Here is a 14892-nt window from a genome sequence, read left to right on the forward strand (position 1 = left end):
ACATGTGAAACATAAAACATCTGAAACATAAAACTAAGAGAAACATAAAAACTGAAAATAAAACTTAAAACACAAGTTAAAAGTCCTAAAGTGGCAGTGTTGGAGGTTGAGGAAAACGAGGTTGAAAACGAGCAATTGAAAGGTCGTTCTTCCTGACTCCATCTCTGACATATCGATATCTTTCAGTCTTGCGAGAGAGATGGTCCATGATATTGAATTCAAGAACTTTAAGCTTAGGACACTTTGTGGGAAACTCGTCAAAGAGGGAGTCATTCCTTCTAAGAAGAAGACGAAGCTCAACTAAATTGTTAAACTGTGGGAGATTATAAGAAGGCGTCACTGAATCCCTAAAATACTTGATATACAGACACTCAACGTTACGTAGTCCTCCAAGGATCCTGTCAACAAAATTTTTGGCTTCAAACCGCACTGTCAAATAAGCCTTCACTCTCACAATCTTTGGCCATGTTCTTAGCGCCAGAACATATGATATGAAATCATAATCACCATCACTTTCTATGAAGAGGTCGCAGAAGCGGTTCCGAAAGAACACTTGGATTTGTCCAGAGTTAAGCAGAATCATCATCTCATCCAAGTGATAGCCGAAACAGTTTGGCCTATGATAAAACAGTTTAAGAGCCGGAGATTCGGATATAAGCTTGCAAAGATTAGAGTGGGGTATGCAAGAGTGGACACGTAGATTGAGGGTGGTGAGATTAGGGAGATGAACAGAAGGAGGAATGTCGAGATAAAAGGAGCCTGTGATATTCAAGGTGACAAGTGTGGAGGAAGTGAACAAGGTATTGAAGAATAGGACGATTTCCTCGGAGTGGCAGAAGGAGATATCGATGTTTTGAACTTTCTTTGCTACGACTGCAGAGACCCATTCATCGGCGTAATGTGCGCAACAATCATGAGCGGTGTCACAGTGGAGATGAAAGTCTCTGATGTTTTGCTGTGTGTGTTTGGCCACGAAGATACCAACATCGGAGTAGTGTCGGATGATTGGTTTGGAGCAGTGAATGTGGAGAGATGGAAGCATGGAATATAGAACACGCCATCTGCGTGACACCAATGATGTAACAGTGGCTTCCTTCGTTGTAAGGAAGGAAAGGATGTGACACAGAACATCGTCTGACAGCTTGCTGATTCTATCTTCTCCATCTTCTTCTCTCTTCTTCTGATTCGTTGTTCTCCTCTTCTTATTGGTTATTCTCCTCTTCTTATTCCTTATTCCTACCATTTTTAGGGCTTTCGAAAACTCACTTCCTTCGTAAGAACCACCCCTCACTCTAAAAACACATTCTGAAATCCTAAATCCTAAATATGAATCAACTGAAAAAAAATAAATAATCTTAAACCCTAAATTCTAAACATAAATCAACTGAAAAAAAAACATAAAATTTATTAAAATTTTATTTTTTTCTATTACAGAAAAAATTACAAATACAATTATCTCTTTAAACTTATTCAATAAAACATGATATCTACACACGAACAACTCACACAAGATTTCAAAGGCTGAGCACACTCTTCAAGATGCCGACCCTACCATTTTCTGCTAAACATCTAAATTCTTTTATTTAAAGATATTGAAATATAAGATAAAAGATTATATATATTATTGTCAAAGAAAAAACAGTTAACAGAATAATCTTCTCTCCTTGAATAAAGATAGAATAAAAACGAAATCTATTCTAATTTTACAGGATTAAAAAAAAGCAAAATTTTCATTTTTTATAAAATTGTATGGAATGATTAATTATTGTTCTAATTAAAGTTATTTCTAAAAGTATAATAATTTAATTAATTTAATTTCAAATATTCATTAAAATTGTAGATGTATTAAGATTTTTTGTGTCAACCACTAACAGAGACATGTATAGAAGGATATGCATTCTAGAGTCATAGAAGAATATAATATTAATTGTGTATTTTCTAATTATTAGTTGTTTCTCTTTATAGAGAGGTGAATAACTTTTATTTTGTTTTTGTCTGTTAATTTTAGTATTTATTGATTGATTATTTCTTTATTTAGGTAAACCCTAGAATGAGTGTACAATTTGTATATATTCAAACTATTTATTCTGATTCCATACACCATTGAAGATATATTCATTCTCATATCATTTGTTTTTCTTTTACTCTTTTGTTCATTTTATTCAGATCTATTCTATTTTATAATACTCTCAAATAACATCTCCAACTAACAGATAAAAAAAATACAAATGTAACAATTGTATATTTATATGATGAAGACATAAAACTACTGTATATAGAAGAGATTTTACACCATTAATACATCTTTAATATATATAGTCCAACCTAACATTCATACCACTATTTCCTTTAGATACTCCACATAGACTAAAGAAAAATGTTTAAAAAGTTTTAGATGGTTAGTTTTAGCATTTTTTTTCATGGGAGGAATGTTTAAAAAGTTTAATTCTATAGAGATGAGGTCTCTTGTTATTTGTATAAGGGTTGGGATAAGTATCTCTTTATTTATTTATTATATTTTTGTTGATAATTGTTTATTTGAAGGTGGAGTGGTTGATCATACTGAAGTTTTTTCCTTGACACATGTTAAAGTTTGGTCCTGGATCTCTTCAATGATACTGTCAGGAAGTTTCTCGTTCTCTGGTGTCTAGAACCCTTGGTATATATGCATTCGATTTAATGTATTTATAAGGGTTGATCCTTGATCTTTCTGTTTTTTTTTTCTTTAGTTGGTAGTGTTGAGGTAAACAGTAGGAGGTTTAGGGTTTAGGGTTTCATTTTGGTTTTGATGTATTTGGAAATATACTTTTTGAACTCTTTTACTTTGTATAAGGGTTACACCACCTTAAAGTGGGTCTTTTTAATTTTATTGATTGACTGTTTCTTCCGTACTTCCATATGTTCTTCTATCACCTTCATAAATTTTTGTATTTCCAAAAATGTCCCTATGTAATATTCTGTATCACGTAATCCGTAAGTCATTTTCCAAATTCATAATTAGATTACATAATTTGTAACTATTTTTGAATTTGAAATTAACTTTCAGATTATATAATCGAGAATATAATAGTGACACAAGAAAAATAAAAACGTATTTTCTTTTTCTGATAAAAATATCATCTGTTATATTTGTTTATTCATAAACCTACGTAAAACACGCGTAACTCTGTAATTTCTTATTTTCGTAATAATCTCTGATTAACTTTTAATAAACTTATATATATATATATATATATATATATATATTCTACTTCAAATTTTATTCGACCTTAACTTGGAAATTTTAAGTGTTTGGATCATTTATAAAATACAGACACTCTTGATTCATATGTTTTAGTTGAAGCACCAATGGTTAGCGTTTTCTGTCATCAGCTGGGAATAATGGAGGAAGGAGGAGCACAACGTCTGCCTTCAAAACAAAACAAGAAAAATATTATTTTATATATACACTTTTATTTCGTTTAAGCAAACAAATAATTTATTTTTTGTTTTGTATTTTTTTCTTCTCTATTTAATTTTTTTTATATGAATCTAATTTTAAAAATAGTGTCTTTTTCTATGGTGATTAGTAAAGGATGAAATAGTTTAAATAAATTGGATGTTCTTTTTGTTTTTTGAATTTTAAATATTTTTTATATATGAATGGGATCTGCTTTTGTTTTAGGAAATAATATTTTATATTATTATTTTGGACTAACTTTTTATAAATAATTTTGAATATAATTTTGATTGTTAATTTACATAATTCATAATAATGTTTAATATAATTTTGAAAATGATGAGTATTACAGATTCAATGTTTGTGGCCATGCTTGGTTGTAAATGATTAAGTTACACTAAAGCTCAATTTACAAGTTCAAAATCATGATATTATGTTTAGAAGTATGATCACTATAAAAGCAACAAAGAAGTATTAGGATATTTTAGCAATATTGGATTTAGATGTGTTTGTTTATGCAAAATTCTGATTAAAACTTTACAATGTATTGTTTTTTTTTTTTATGAAAGTAGTGTAATTTTATTTTGAAATTTTCAAAATGGACAATTTTTATTTTTTGTTTTCAGGGTAAATTGTCAACCGCACTAAACATTTTGATAGGGTAAAATCGTCACTCAATTCATCCTTTCAATCAAGTGCTTTCATGTAATTTAGCTATGCCATCAAATTTAACAATGCAATGCAACTAGGCATCAAATTGAATAAGTGAATGGGAGACCACGAATTTAAGGTGAAATCTCCAATGGGGAAGGCGAGTTTCAAGTGAGCTCGGTAGACAAGTTTCACTTGAACTCGTCAATGGTGAATACAAGTTCAAAGTAAACTCGCTAACATGGTATACGAGTTTTACTTGAACTCGTTTTGTCATTTTTCTCCATGTGCTTTCCTTCACTCATTTTGAATTTTTCCTCCATGTGCAACCCTTCACGGTATAACTTGGTTCACGTGAGAATCTTGACTGAATCTGACGACAACGAAAAAGAAAATAATGATGATGAAAGCCACTGAGACAACAAACAAAGTTCCCATATAGAACAAGATCTCATAGATCATCTTTATGTTGTTAAATTATGTAATCTTTAAATTAAATTGTCATGTTTGTGCATTTTCACTTACTATCAAACTTTAATGTTCTTCTTAAACTTTATTTATTTATTTTCGATTAACATTATCTGTTTTAACTTTTTGATTAAATGTTTTTGATTTATTAAAAATTCAAAATAATTTTAATATATTAAAAACTAAAAAAATATATTTAATATTTGTAATTATATTTAATAAAAATTCAGTTATTTTTTTTAATTATAATAATAAAAAAATATTTTCTGAAAACTTATTTAGGTAATTTTTTTTATAAAAATCTAATTTTCTTTAATTATATATAAAAAAGTTATAATAGTAAACTAAATTTATCCAATTGTTTATTTACTAATATTTTTATTTTAAATATTAAAATCTAATTTTCTTTAATTATATATAAAAAAGTTATAATAGTAAATTGAATTTATCTAATTGTTTATTACTATTATTTTTATTTTAAATATTAAAACAGACGCACTTATGGATTTTTATTTATTTTTTTAAAATCCAGTTTGCGTCGGCCGCGGCCCATGCATATGCGTCGGCTTGCGTCGGCCACGACCCACGCATGTTTATATTTTAGGATTTTAAAATTATTTCTTTAAATTTATTTAATGTATAACATTATAAAAAATATTTTAATATTTAATTTTTTATTGCATTTATTTTAAAATTATTTCTTTAAATATTATAATAAATTTATTTAATTTATAAATTTGTAATATAAATTATTTAAATTAAATTTATTAAGTGTTTGATTTAAAATTAATAATTGAGTAAAAAAAAGATGTATTTAAATTATTTAAATGTTATATAAAATATTTTATTATTTTAAAGATTATTTAATTTATATATTGTCATATATAAATTAAACAATATAGATTATTATTTGTTATATATTTTAAAATAATTTTTTGTTGTATAAATGAAATGAATTATTTTTGTTGTATAAATTGAATTTAATTGTTTTTGTATAAATTAAAGATTTTTTGTAAAAATTATATATAGCTGTTTATACATTAAATTTATTTATTTGTTGTATAAATTTAAAATAAAATAAATGAAAATTTTGAAAGTTTTATTATAAATATAAATATAATAAAAATTATAATATGACAAAAGAATTTGTGTCTAACCTTAATAATAGTTATTATATATAATTATAGATAATAATAAAAAATAAATAAAAAGATGAAAATAATAATTAAAAAATTAAAAATAAAATCTGTTGCATTACATACGAAAATTTATATTTTCATCCCTTGGCTCACGCCTTTGGTCCACGCATAAGTCTTCGGATGATGCAATTTGCGTTCCACGCAACCTGCGTCCAACTCACTGGCCCACACTATTGCTTCCAAGGCTTTTTCGTCCAACTGTGGCCAACGAAAATTCGACGCATAAGCGTCTTATTTTAGCCCACGCTAAATCCTTGTTTAATTGTAGTGATTATTGGTTTCTAAATTAGTTTTTAATATTGATAAATAATTTCTAAATTGATATCTAATTAGCTACCAAAGTTTTAATAACCAATTATTTAAATTATAAATTTGGTAGCAAAAACCTTGGTAGCTAATAGATACCAATTTAGAAACTATTCATCAATAATAGAAACTAATTTAGAAACTAATAATTTTTTTAATTTATAAATTGATCTCTAATTTATAGTCAGTATAGTAACTAATTATTTTTTATTTTTAAAATTAATTTATATTTAATGATTTTTTTTTATATTTAATTTTTTAAACTACACAACACTGCAATTTATATATATCTAATAAGGTTTTAAACTGGTAAATTTATAAAATATTAGTAATAAACTCATTCGTACATAGAACAGAAAAAAAGACAGAACAGAAATTATAGTTTTCTACAAACTCATACATAGAACAGAAAAAAAAGACATAGACACTGCTATATACATTGGTTAATTAAGTGCATTAAGCATCAGACCAAGTAATTTGTAATCCACCCCACTGGTCATGAGGGACACCCAAGGCTTCCCACACAGCCTTTGATGCATCAACAATGTTGTTGGGACAAGGAGGTTGATAATCATGGTCTGCATCACACCCCATGGTGGAGTCACACTCATCAACCACCATGGCCTCCACACTCCTGCCATTGCCATGGATGGTGATTTTGTTGTGGCACCTGCTCTTGTGGTTGAACCATCCAGTGGAGAGTGCAACTATTGGTGTGTCATCAGAATGGTACTGGTTGTCACATTCTGAAGGCCCACCACCATCTCCATTCTTCTCAAAGCTGTTAAGGGTTAGATATGCCTTTGTGTTGCCACTCACTTCTGGGGAACATTCATATGTTGTGTACATTTTTCCTTGTTTGCAGCAGTCTGAATCATTCTCTTGGTTGCATTCTCCTGCAGGAGCCTTTTTCCCTTTGATTCTTCCACTTGGACGACATTGCTGTGCTTCGGAATGCATGCAGCTTGTCAGTAGCAGAAAAAGTAGTGCCAAAGAGCATGGTTTTGTGAAAGCACTCTTCATTTTTTGTGTATATGCTTTGTTTGTGAATGTTTGATGCATAGATGGGGATATATAGAAGTTTTCATATCTGTTGGTCAAAATACACACCACCTTGTAAAGCACAACATCTATAATATATAGTTGTTTCTTTTTTTCTTCTTATTGTGTTACATGAAATATACTGATACATGCACATCACTAGTCAAGAGATATTTTTGTTTTACATCAATAGTATGGTTATTGTGTTGAGTGTGTTTTGTTGGGATAATAAGATCAAATTAGTGGCACTGTAAAAAATACTATTTCATGCATAGAACTTAAAGCTAAAAGTTAGTTTAATGATCATGCATGGATAAACAGATGGGATACAAGAATTATAGAAATGTAAATTAAGATTGGGTTAAGATTAAATTACTAAAATATTAAGAGTAGCTTGTTGCATACAGGATTCTCTTCAACATCTTCTACCTGCCGTATCCGCCACTATAACTATCTTGTCTTCTTTTCCAAGCCATGCACTACAAGAAAATTGTCTAATAATAATTAATTTAGAAATAAAAAAAATTAATTTCTATAGTGACTAATTTAGATACAATTTTATAAACTAAAAATTATTGATACTAAAATGGTATCTATTATTAGTAAAAAGTTATAATTAATTAGATACTATATTTTTGGTTGCTAATAATAAAAATAAAAATAAAATTATTTTTAGAGACCATTTTTTTAGTCTCTTATTAAGATATAATTGGAAATCATTTTTTAAGTTACTTTTAATTTATTTTAGTGACTAATTTTTGGTTTATAAAAATAATTAAATTAGAAACTAATTTTTTAGTTTCTAATCTATACTTAATTTTTAGTCATTATTATTTAAATTTAGATACTAATTTTAGAGTGATTAAATTTTATAAAACTAATTATTAATTTATAAAATATTTTAAATTAATATGAATAAATTTACTAATTTATTAATTTTAGTATAATATTAAAATAATTAATAACAATTTAACAATTACAATTAAAATAGTATTTTAACTTTTTAATTTTACTTAAACATAAACATAAATTAATAATAAATTCAAAATATTATTTAAATTAACAAAATTATAAATTAATTTAAATAGATATCCATACTTTCTAAAAACTTATTTAATTTTTTAAATCTGAAGAAACAGTGCTTTGAATTTCTAAATTTATCTCTTTCTTTAACCCTTTCTACTCATCTTTCACTCAGCAAATACACTAACTCACAAACACACTCTGCAACATTCTGCGACGACAACAGCTACGACAACCGCAACGACAAGGCACCTTGCGGCTCTGCAATACTCTGCAACAGAGACGACAACGACGACGGCAACACACCCTGCAGCAATGGCGACGACAACGCACTCTGCACGGCGACGACAATGCACTCTGCACGATGACGGCAACGCACTCTCGCACTCTACAACAATGGAGTTTCTCTGCTCCGAAGAACCTCTTCAAGTGTCAGATTCGATTCGTGTTCATTCTCTCTCTTTGTTTTTATTTTTTTGCTTCGAAGCTCCGCATAAGTTTACTTACAGTGTATCTTCCCCATCTTCAACCCTAAATTTATTCTGTGGACAGAGATTTTGCTTACAATTGCTTCACCGGTTCGATTCAAGAGGAATGGGCTTCAATGTGAGTCTGAGTCTTTTCCAACTACTGCAAACTTTTCGTTCTACAATTCTTATTTTATATTAGTTATATATTACGTAAAACTGTGTGCAGTTCTCTTCTTGTGAATCCCTTATCTGGAAAATTCCAAAGCATCTAGGAAATTTTACCTCTCTTAGATACCTGTATGTTCCAAGCTTTAATTCAATTCCTTCCTATGTCCTAGATATTATCATGTTTATAGAAATCCTCAAGAATGAGGTATACTTTGAAAGTGTTATTGTGGTAGTATGTGGTTTATCATCCTTACTAACCTCTTCATTTGTCTTGTCTCCAATTAGGATGCTTGAAGCAAACCAATTTTCTGGTGCTGTTCCACCGGAGCTTGGGAAACTAATTAACTTGGAGACATTGTAAGACACCAATTCTTTCATTTTTAATATTATTATTATTTTTACTTTCTCTTAAGATATCATGTTTTCCTATGATTTTTTTCTGCAATTTTAACACTGAAGGGTTCTGTCATCGAATCAATTGACTGGGAACTTACCACTTACACTACTGGACTACAACATTTGACTGACTTGTGAGCTTTGATATTTGACCTTCTTCTTAATTATAACCCAACTACTTAACTCATATAGTGCATCTCATGCATACAATTCATTATCACACTGCAGTAGAATAAATGATAACAATTTACTAGAACAATACCTAGTTTCATACAGAGCAGGCAACTTCTCCAAAGACTGTGAGATTCTAATTCTTTCTTTGTTAAATGATTTGACTATGCAATTTTTCTACTGGATAATTTTCAACCAATTTTCATGATTCCAGAATCATGTAATGTACACAATTTTTATAATGAAACTAAATATTTGTTTTTATGTTAAATTATTGACACAATGAATTAAACAGTTTGGCATTGCTTCTGTTAGCTCCTAACACGTAGCATGCGGCAATATACAGAATTCAATCCTGAAGGATGGAAGTAGCATGTAAGTTTCTTGTGGTTCAAAATTCTTTATCTATATTAATTTTCTGCAATGAAGGTTTTACTCTCATAGATTTGGAGTGTTTAGTATAACTCGATAGATTTTTTAGTCACTGAGTATGTGGTCACTGCAAAATAGAACTGGCATAAAAAATCATGATGAAATTATTTCCTAGCAATAGCAATAGCAATTGCAAAATATAGACAATTCCCGGTTGATTCATCTTTATTCTAGAAGTAATTCATACTTTAAATTTATATGTGATTTACTAAATGTACTTAATATGAGAGAAACCTTATAGAGAAAAACCTAAACTCAGTCATCTAAATCTCAAATGGTATTTCAAAGAACTTAGTCTGTCTAATGTGAAGCTAAAACACAAAAGAACTTACTTCATTTTGGGTTGTACACAAAGGACAATAGGATTTCTATTTCATTTTTACGCTTAGAACATCTCTAATATAGAGATCTTATGAAGTATCTTAAGTTTAAAACTAAAATATTATAAAAACATTATTGAAACAAGTTTATATAATATAATTGGAGGTCTTAAAATTAAGAACTCTGGCTTTTAACAATAAAAGACAATATTTCAATATCAACAACAATCTTTATAAGAAATTGAAATGCAGATAAAATATTATAACTAGGGAGTTCTAATAAAATGTCACATCAGAACAAACTTGTAAAAATTTAGCGTTAATTGCATAAAAAATGATGTAGTATATTCTTGAATTGTAAATGGTTTTATTGTACCATTCCACTAATCAATGCTTGTGGAATCAGAGTAGAAAAGCACTGAGAAAAACTGGGACGGAAGTATATCACTGGTTAACATGCCAAAAAATGCCAAAATTATCATGATGGGGCATTCATTGGTCTTCCTCATAAAGAGGATAGATGGAGCACTGCTATGTGTTGCTGTTTTTGGGGTTTCATCCAAAGGGCTGTCTTTTGTCTTTTTAGACCACCTACAAACAGTTCTTGTTATTACCCTCCCCACTTCTAGGGAAATTAATTAATTATTAATTGTGAGTAAATTTGTACAATCTCCACTTAGTTCATCATCATCCCTTTGTTGCTTGATAGTACTAGATTGTTTAGTTGTTAGTACTAGAGATTATAAGAGATTCACTCAATAACAATTGTGCAAGAATATGAATTATTCATCATCATGGTATAATAATAGTAATGAGAAACAATCATTCATGAAATAATAATGCGTGTGTATGGTGATTTCTGTTATTTGTTCTTTGATCGAGGCTTTGTCTTTTGAGACTTGTACTTATATATATATTTTTCTTCCCTCTTTCTTTTTTGTAGCATGAAAAGCAGATTGAGAACAGAAGAAAATGGAGAGATTGAAAAACAAAAAAAGGGAATAAATTAATACTCTGCATGCATGCTTGGATAATCCGAGTTAAACTCTTTGCTTTTTTTTTAGTTTAGCTCACGGATCCAAGTAGCCCGATTCATTAATTATCATGTTAAAACATGATGATAATATTCTATTGCCATGAATATTCTATTGATGTTAACAGTATAAAGAAGAAAAAAAGTATAAAATTTTTCTATTTTCTATTTTTTTCCACCTGATATTAATTTGTGATATTCTTTTGTTCATCTCGGTATACATTTAGGTTATTTTTTATTCTATTTAAGCAGTAATAACTACAGTGAAGAGAATGCATAAGTTATGAATAGATATTGTTCATCTCGGTATACATCTAGGCTATTTTTTATTCTATTTAAGCAGTAATAACTACAGTGAAGAGAATGCATAAGTTATGAATAGATATAGAGAAAATGAAGAATATTAAATTTTTTCAATAACACTTCTTATTATATATTTCCATTTTTAATAAAAAGAAGTAGTAGTTGATGCCACTAAGCATAAGGTTATAAATAAATATAAAATATGACTTGAGATGATGAACTTTATAAATTTATTTTAAAATTAGTGAACTTAAATATATAAATAAATAAATAAATAAATATTAAAGAGTAAGTAGGTAAATAAAATAATATTTTATAATAAATTATATTATTTAGAGACTAATATAGTGACCATTTTTTGGTATTTATATATTTGGTCACTAAATAAGTTTCTATATATTTTGGTTACTAAATTAGTTTCAATGAAATTGGTTGTTAATTTGGTTTCTATATAATTGGTCACTAAATTAGTTTCTATATATTTGGTCACTAAATTGGTTTTTATTTAATGGTAACTAAATTGGTTTCTAAATTAGAATCTAAATTGGTATCTAAAATTAGCGACCATGATTTTAGCCTATTAATTTCTAAATTAGTCTCTAATTAAGTTAGTGACTAATTTTGTCATTTTAGAAACCAATAATTTAGTTTCTAAAAATACTTTTTCTTGTAGTGATGGTTAGGGTAACATTTTAACATGTAATAGTAATTAATTTAAAAGAAGTCATTTAAAAAAAAATATAATTAGGGGTATTTTTATTTCATTTCCATTTACTATTTACTATTTACTTTGTAAAACAAAACTGTTAAATTTAAATTTTGAATTTAAAATATATAATTATTAAATTTGTTATATTTTAATATCATGAAAGATAAATTTGGAAAAGAAATTGTGTATAGCTAGAAGGAATCGGTAAACCCTAAACTTTCTAAAAAGTAGAGAATTTGAGTTCTTTATTTTTTTTCAAATTCACATTTCTCTAATTTTTTTACAATTTAAAATAAATAATTATTAAATTTTTTATATTTTAATATTATAAAGGATAAAATTGAAAAGCAAAATGTATACACCAAACAAGGAATCCCCTCTATAAATGTACTTAAAAAATATAATAATAAATTTGTATAATATTTTTTTAATTATAATATTATGTAATTTATTTATTAATACAAGAGAAAATTAAAATTAAAATTATTAAGATCATATAAAAAGTTGATTTTGAAAAAAAAAATTGTAATACACTTTTTGTTTTTCTCAAATTCAAATTTCTCTAAATTTTTTAAAATTTAAAATTTCAATCTAAAATATATAATGATTTAATATGTTATATTTTAATATTATAAAAATAAAATGTAAAAATGAAATGTGTACACAAAAAAAAGGAATACTCTTTATATTTTCTAGGGACAAAGAAAAAATGAAATAGATAATCATCCAACAAAAAGCATTCCTCCTACTTTAATGGCTGCCCTACAATCCCAATACATCTGCCTAGATAAATTATTCCCAGCAGCATTTTGAATACACTACTCATTTCTAAAAGGTACCTTATGCAGAGATGAACATTTGTTCTTTTAATTGGCACTGACTTTGTGCCAAAATCCCAATGCTACTTCTGCTGTAAGGTGTAACAGAAGAAACCACAAGAGTTGGTAATACCTTCACAACCTGGACAAAGATCAACATGTAGAAAATGTAAAAAAACAGACACTCACTCACACTTAAATTCTCTCTAAAAGAAACACTCTTCTTTGTAAATCTCTCTATTGTATTTCTTTCTGTGGTGTATCTTACAATTGAGAGAGCATCATATTTATAGGCTTTAGGAAGCTCTTCTAGAAAAGTCTTCATTATGGCCTTAAAACCCCACTAACAACACAATTAAAATCCCACTCACAACTTTTGACCTTTTACATATCCAAACTCCCATTCTACTCTTTTCTAGTAACTTCTAACTTTAAAACCCACAAATTACATTAAAGTTTATTCAACAAAACTCCCCCATAAACTTAAATGTTTCTACCATCCATCATGCCAATCATCTTCTTGAATTTGTCGAAAAAGACTTTCGGTAGCGGTTTTGTGAAGATATCAGCAACTTGATCTTGACTTGCCACATGCACCAATTCCACACTTCCTTTCTTCACATGATCACGAATAAAGTGAAAACGAACGTCAATATGTTTGCTTCTTTCATGGTTCACTGGGTTCTTTGCCAACTCAATTGCTGATTTGTTGTCAACTTGAATCACAGTTGCATCTAGTTGCTTTAGCTCCATCTTACTCAACAAGTTTCTTAGCCATATCGCATGACATACACACCAAGATGCTGCCACATATTCAGCTTCACACGTCGATAGCGTCACGATCGGTTGCTTCTTTGAAAGCCAAGAAAATGCTGTGTTGCCCATAAAGAATACATATCCCGATGTACTTTTCCGATCATCTATGTCTCCGCACCAATCGCTGTCAGAGTAACCCACCAACTTGTAATCTTCTGCTTTTGAGTAGAACAATCCGAGTGATACAGTACCTTGGATGTACCGTAGGACTCGCTTCAACGCCTTCCAATGTGAGTAAACCGGTTCCTCCATGAATCGACTTATGATGCCGACACTTAATGAAAGATCCGGCCTTGTGCATGTGAGATAACGAAGGCTTCCTACCAAACTCCGGTATCTACTTGCATCGACACGTTCTCCTCCATCGAACTTTGAGAGTTTTGCACCTGGTTCCATTGGTATTGATACTGGGTTGCAATTTTCCATCTTGTACTTCTTCAAAATCTCCTTTGCATATTTCTCCTGTGATACAAAAATACCTGTCTCTTTTTGTCTAACTTCCAAGCCAAGGAAAAACTTCATCAATCCCAAATCTGTCATCTCAAATTCCCGTCTCATTGTGCCCTTAAACTCTTCTATCATATCATTATTGTTACCCATAAAAATGAGATCATCAACATAAAGAGCAACAAATATCATGTTACCTCCATTGTTCTTTGCGTAAAGAGCATGCTCGTAAGGACATTGCTTGAACCCGTTCTCCTTGAAGTATGTATCGATATGAGTATTCCATGCCCGCGGTGCTTGCTTTAACCCGTAAAGTGCCTTCTTCAATTTTAGCACCTTCTTCTCCTCTCCGATTTTCATGTACCTAGGTGGTTGTTCGATGTAAACTTCTTCTTCAAGCACACCATTCAAGAATGCCGACTTGACATCCATTTGAAATATCGGCCATTTAAATTGAGCCGCTTGGGAAATGAGCAATCGAATTGTCTCCATTCTTACAACGGGAGCAAACACCTCATCGTAGTCAATTCCCTCCTTTTGTTTGTATCCCTTCGCAACGAGTCGCGCCTTGTACCTCTCTATCTCGCCTTGAGCATTCATCTTTTTCTTGAATATCCACTTCACACCAATGGGCTGACTTCCCTCTGGCAATTCTGTTAGCTCCCATGTGTTGTTGCGGTCA

At 29.2% G+C, this 14892-nt stretch overlaps 3 protein-coding genes across 33 annotated transcripts; 1 reads left to right on the forward strand and 2 right to left on the reverse strand.

Moving 5' to 3' along the window:
* Positions 1-81: 81 nt before the first annotated feature.
* LOC137819026 (F-box protein At4g22280-like) lies at positions 82-1469 on the reverse strand. Its single transcript, XM_068622728.1, has one exon. The coding sequence runs from the start codon at positions 1241-1243 to the stop codon at positions 86-88; it is 1158 nt and encodes a 385-aa protein (XP_068478829.1). The 5' UTR covers positions 1244-1469; the 3' UTR covers positions 82-85.
* Positions 1470-6519: 5050 nt separating this feature from the next.
* On the reverse strand, positions 6520-7086 carry LOC137819249 (kiwellin-1-like). Its single transcript, XM_068623036.1, has one exon. The coding sequence runs from the start codon at positions 7084-7086 to the stop codon at positions 6520-6522; it is 567 nt and encodes a 188-aa protein (XP_068479137.1).
* A 1153-nt stretch (positions 7087-8239) lies between these two features.
* On the forward strand, positions 8240-11285 carry LOC137818973 (probable LRR receptor-like serine/threonine-protein kinase RFK1). 31 transcript variants are annotated; one of them, XR_011082196.1, is made up of 7 exons: positions 8240-8558; positions 8680-8733; positions 9051-9122; positions 9225-9295; positions 9390-9460; positions 9648-9707; positions 11028-11285. XR_011082196.1 is itself a non-coding variant. In XM_068622646.1 (5 exons), the coding sequence occupies exons 1-4, from the start codon at positions 8443-8445 to the stop codon at positions 9286-9288; spliced, it is 306 nt and encodes a 101-aa protein (XP_068478747.1). In that variant the 5' UTR covers positions 8240-8442; the 3' UTR covers positions 9289-9295; positions 11028-11285. The 31 variants fall into 31 exon arrangements, 2 of the variants coding, with proteins under 2 accessions (XP_068478747.1, XP_068478745.1); XR_011082191.1 differs by lacking the exon at positions 11028-11285 and adding an exon at positions 10491-10753 and having other exon boundaries at positions 9628-9707; XR_011082185.1 differs by having other exon boundaries at positions 9225-9460; positions 9628-9707.
* Positions 11286-14892: the final 3607 nt, after the last annotated feature.

This window comes from Phaseolus vulgaris, chromosome 10 (assembly GCF_000499845.2).
Source record: "Phaseolus vulgaris cultivar G19833 chromosome 10, P. vulgaris v2.0, whole genome shotgun sequence".
Lineage (NCBI taxonomy): Eukaryota > Viridiplantae > Streptophyta > Magnoliopsida > Fabales > Fabaceae > Phaseolus > Phaseolus vulgaris.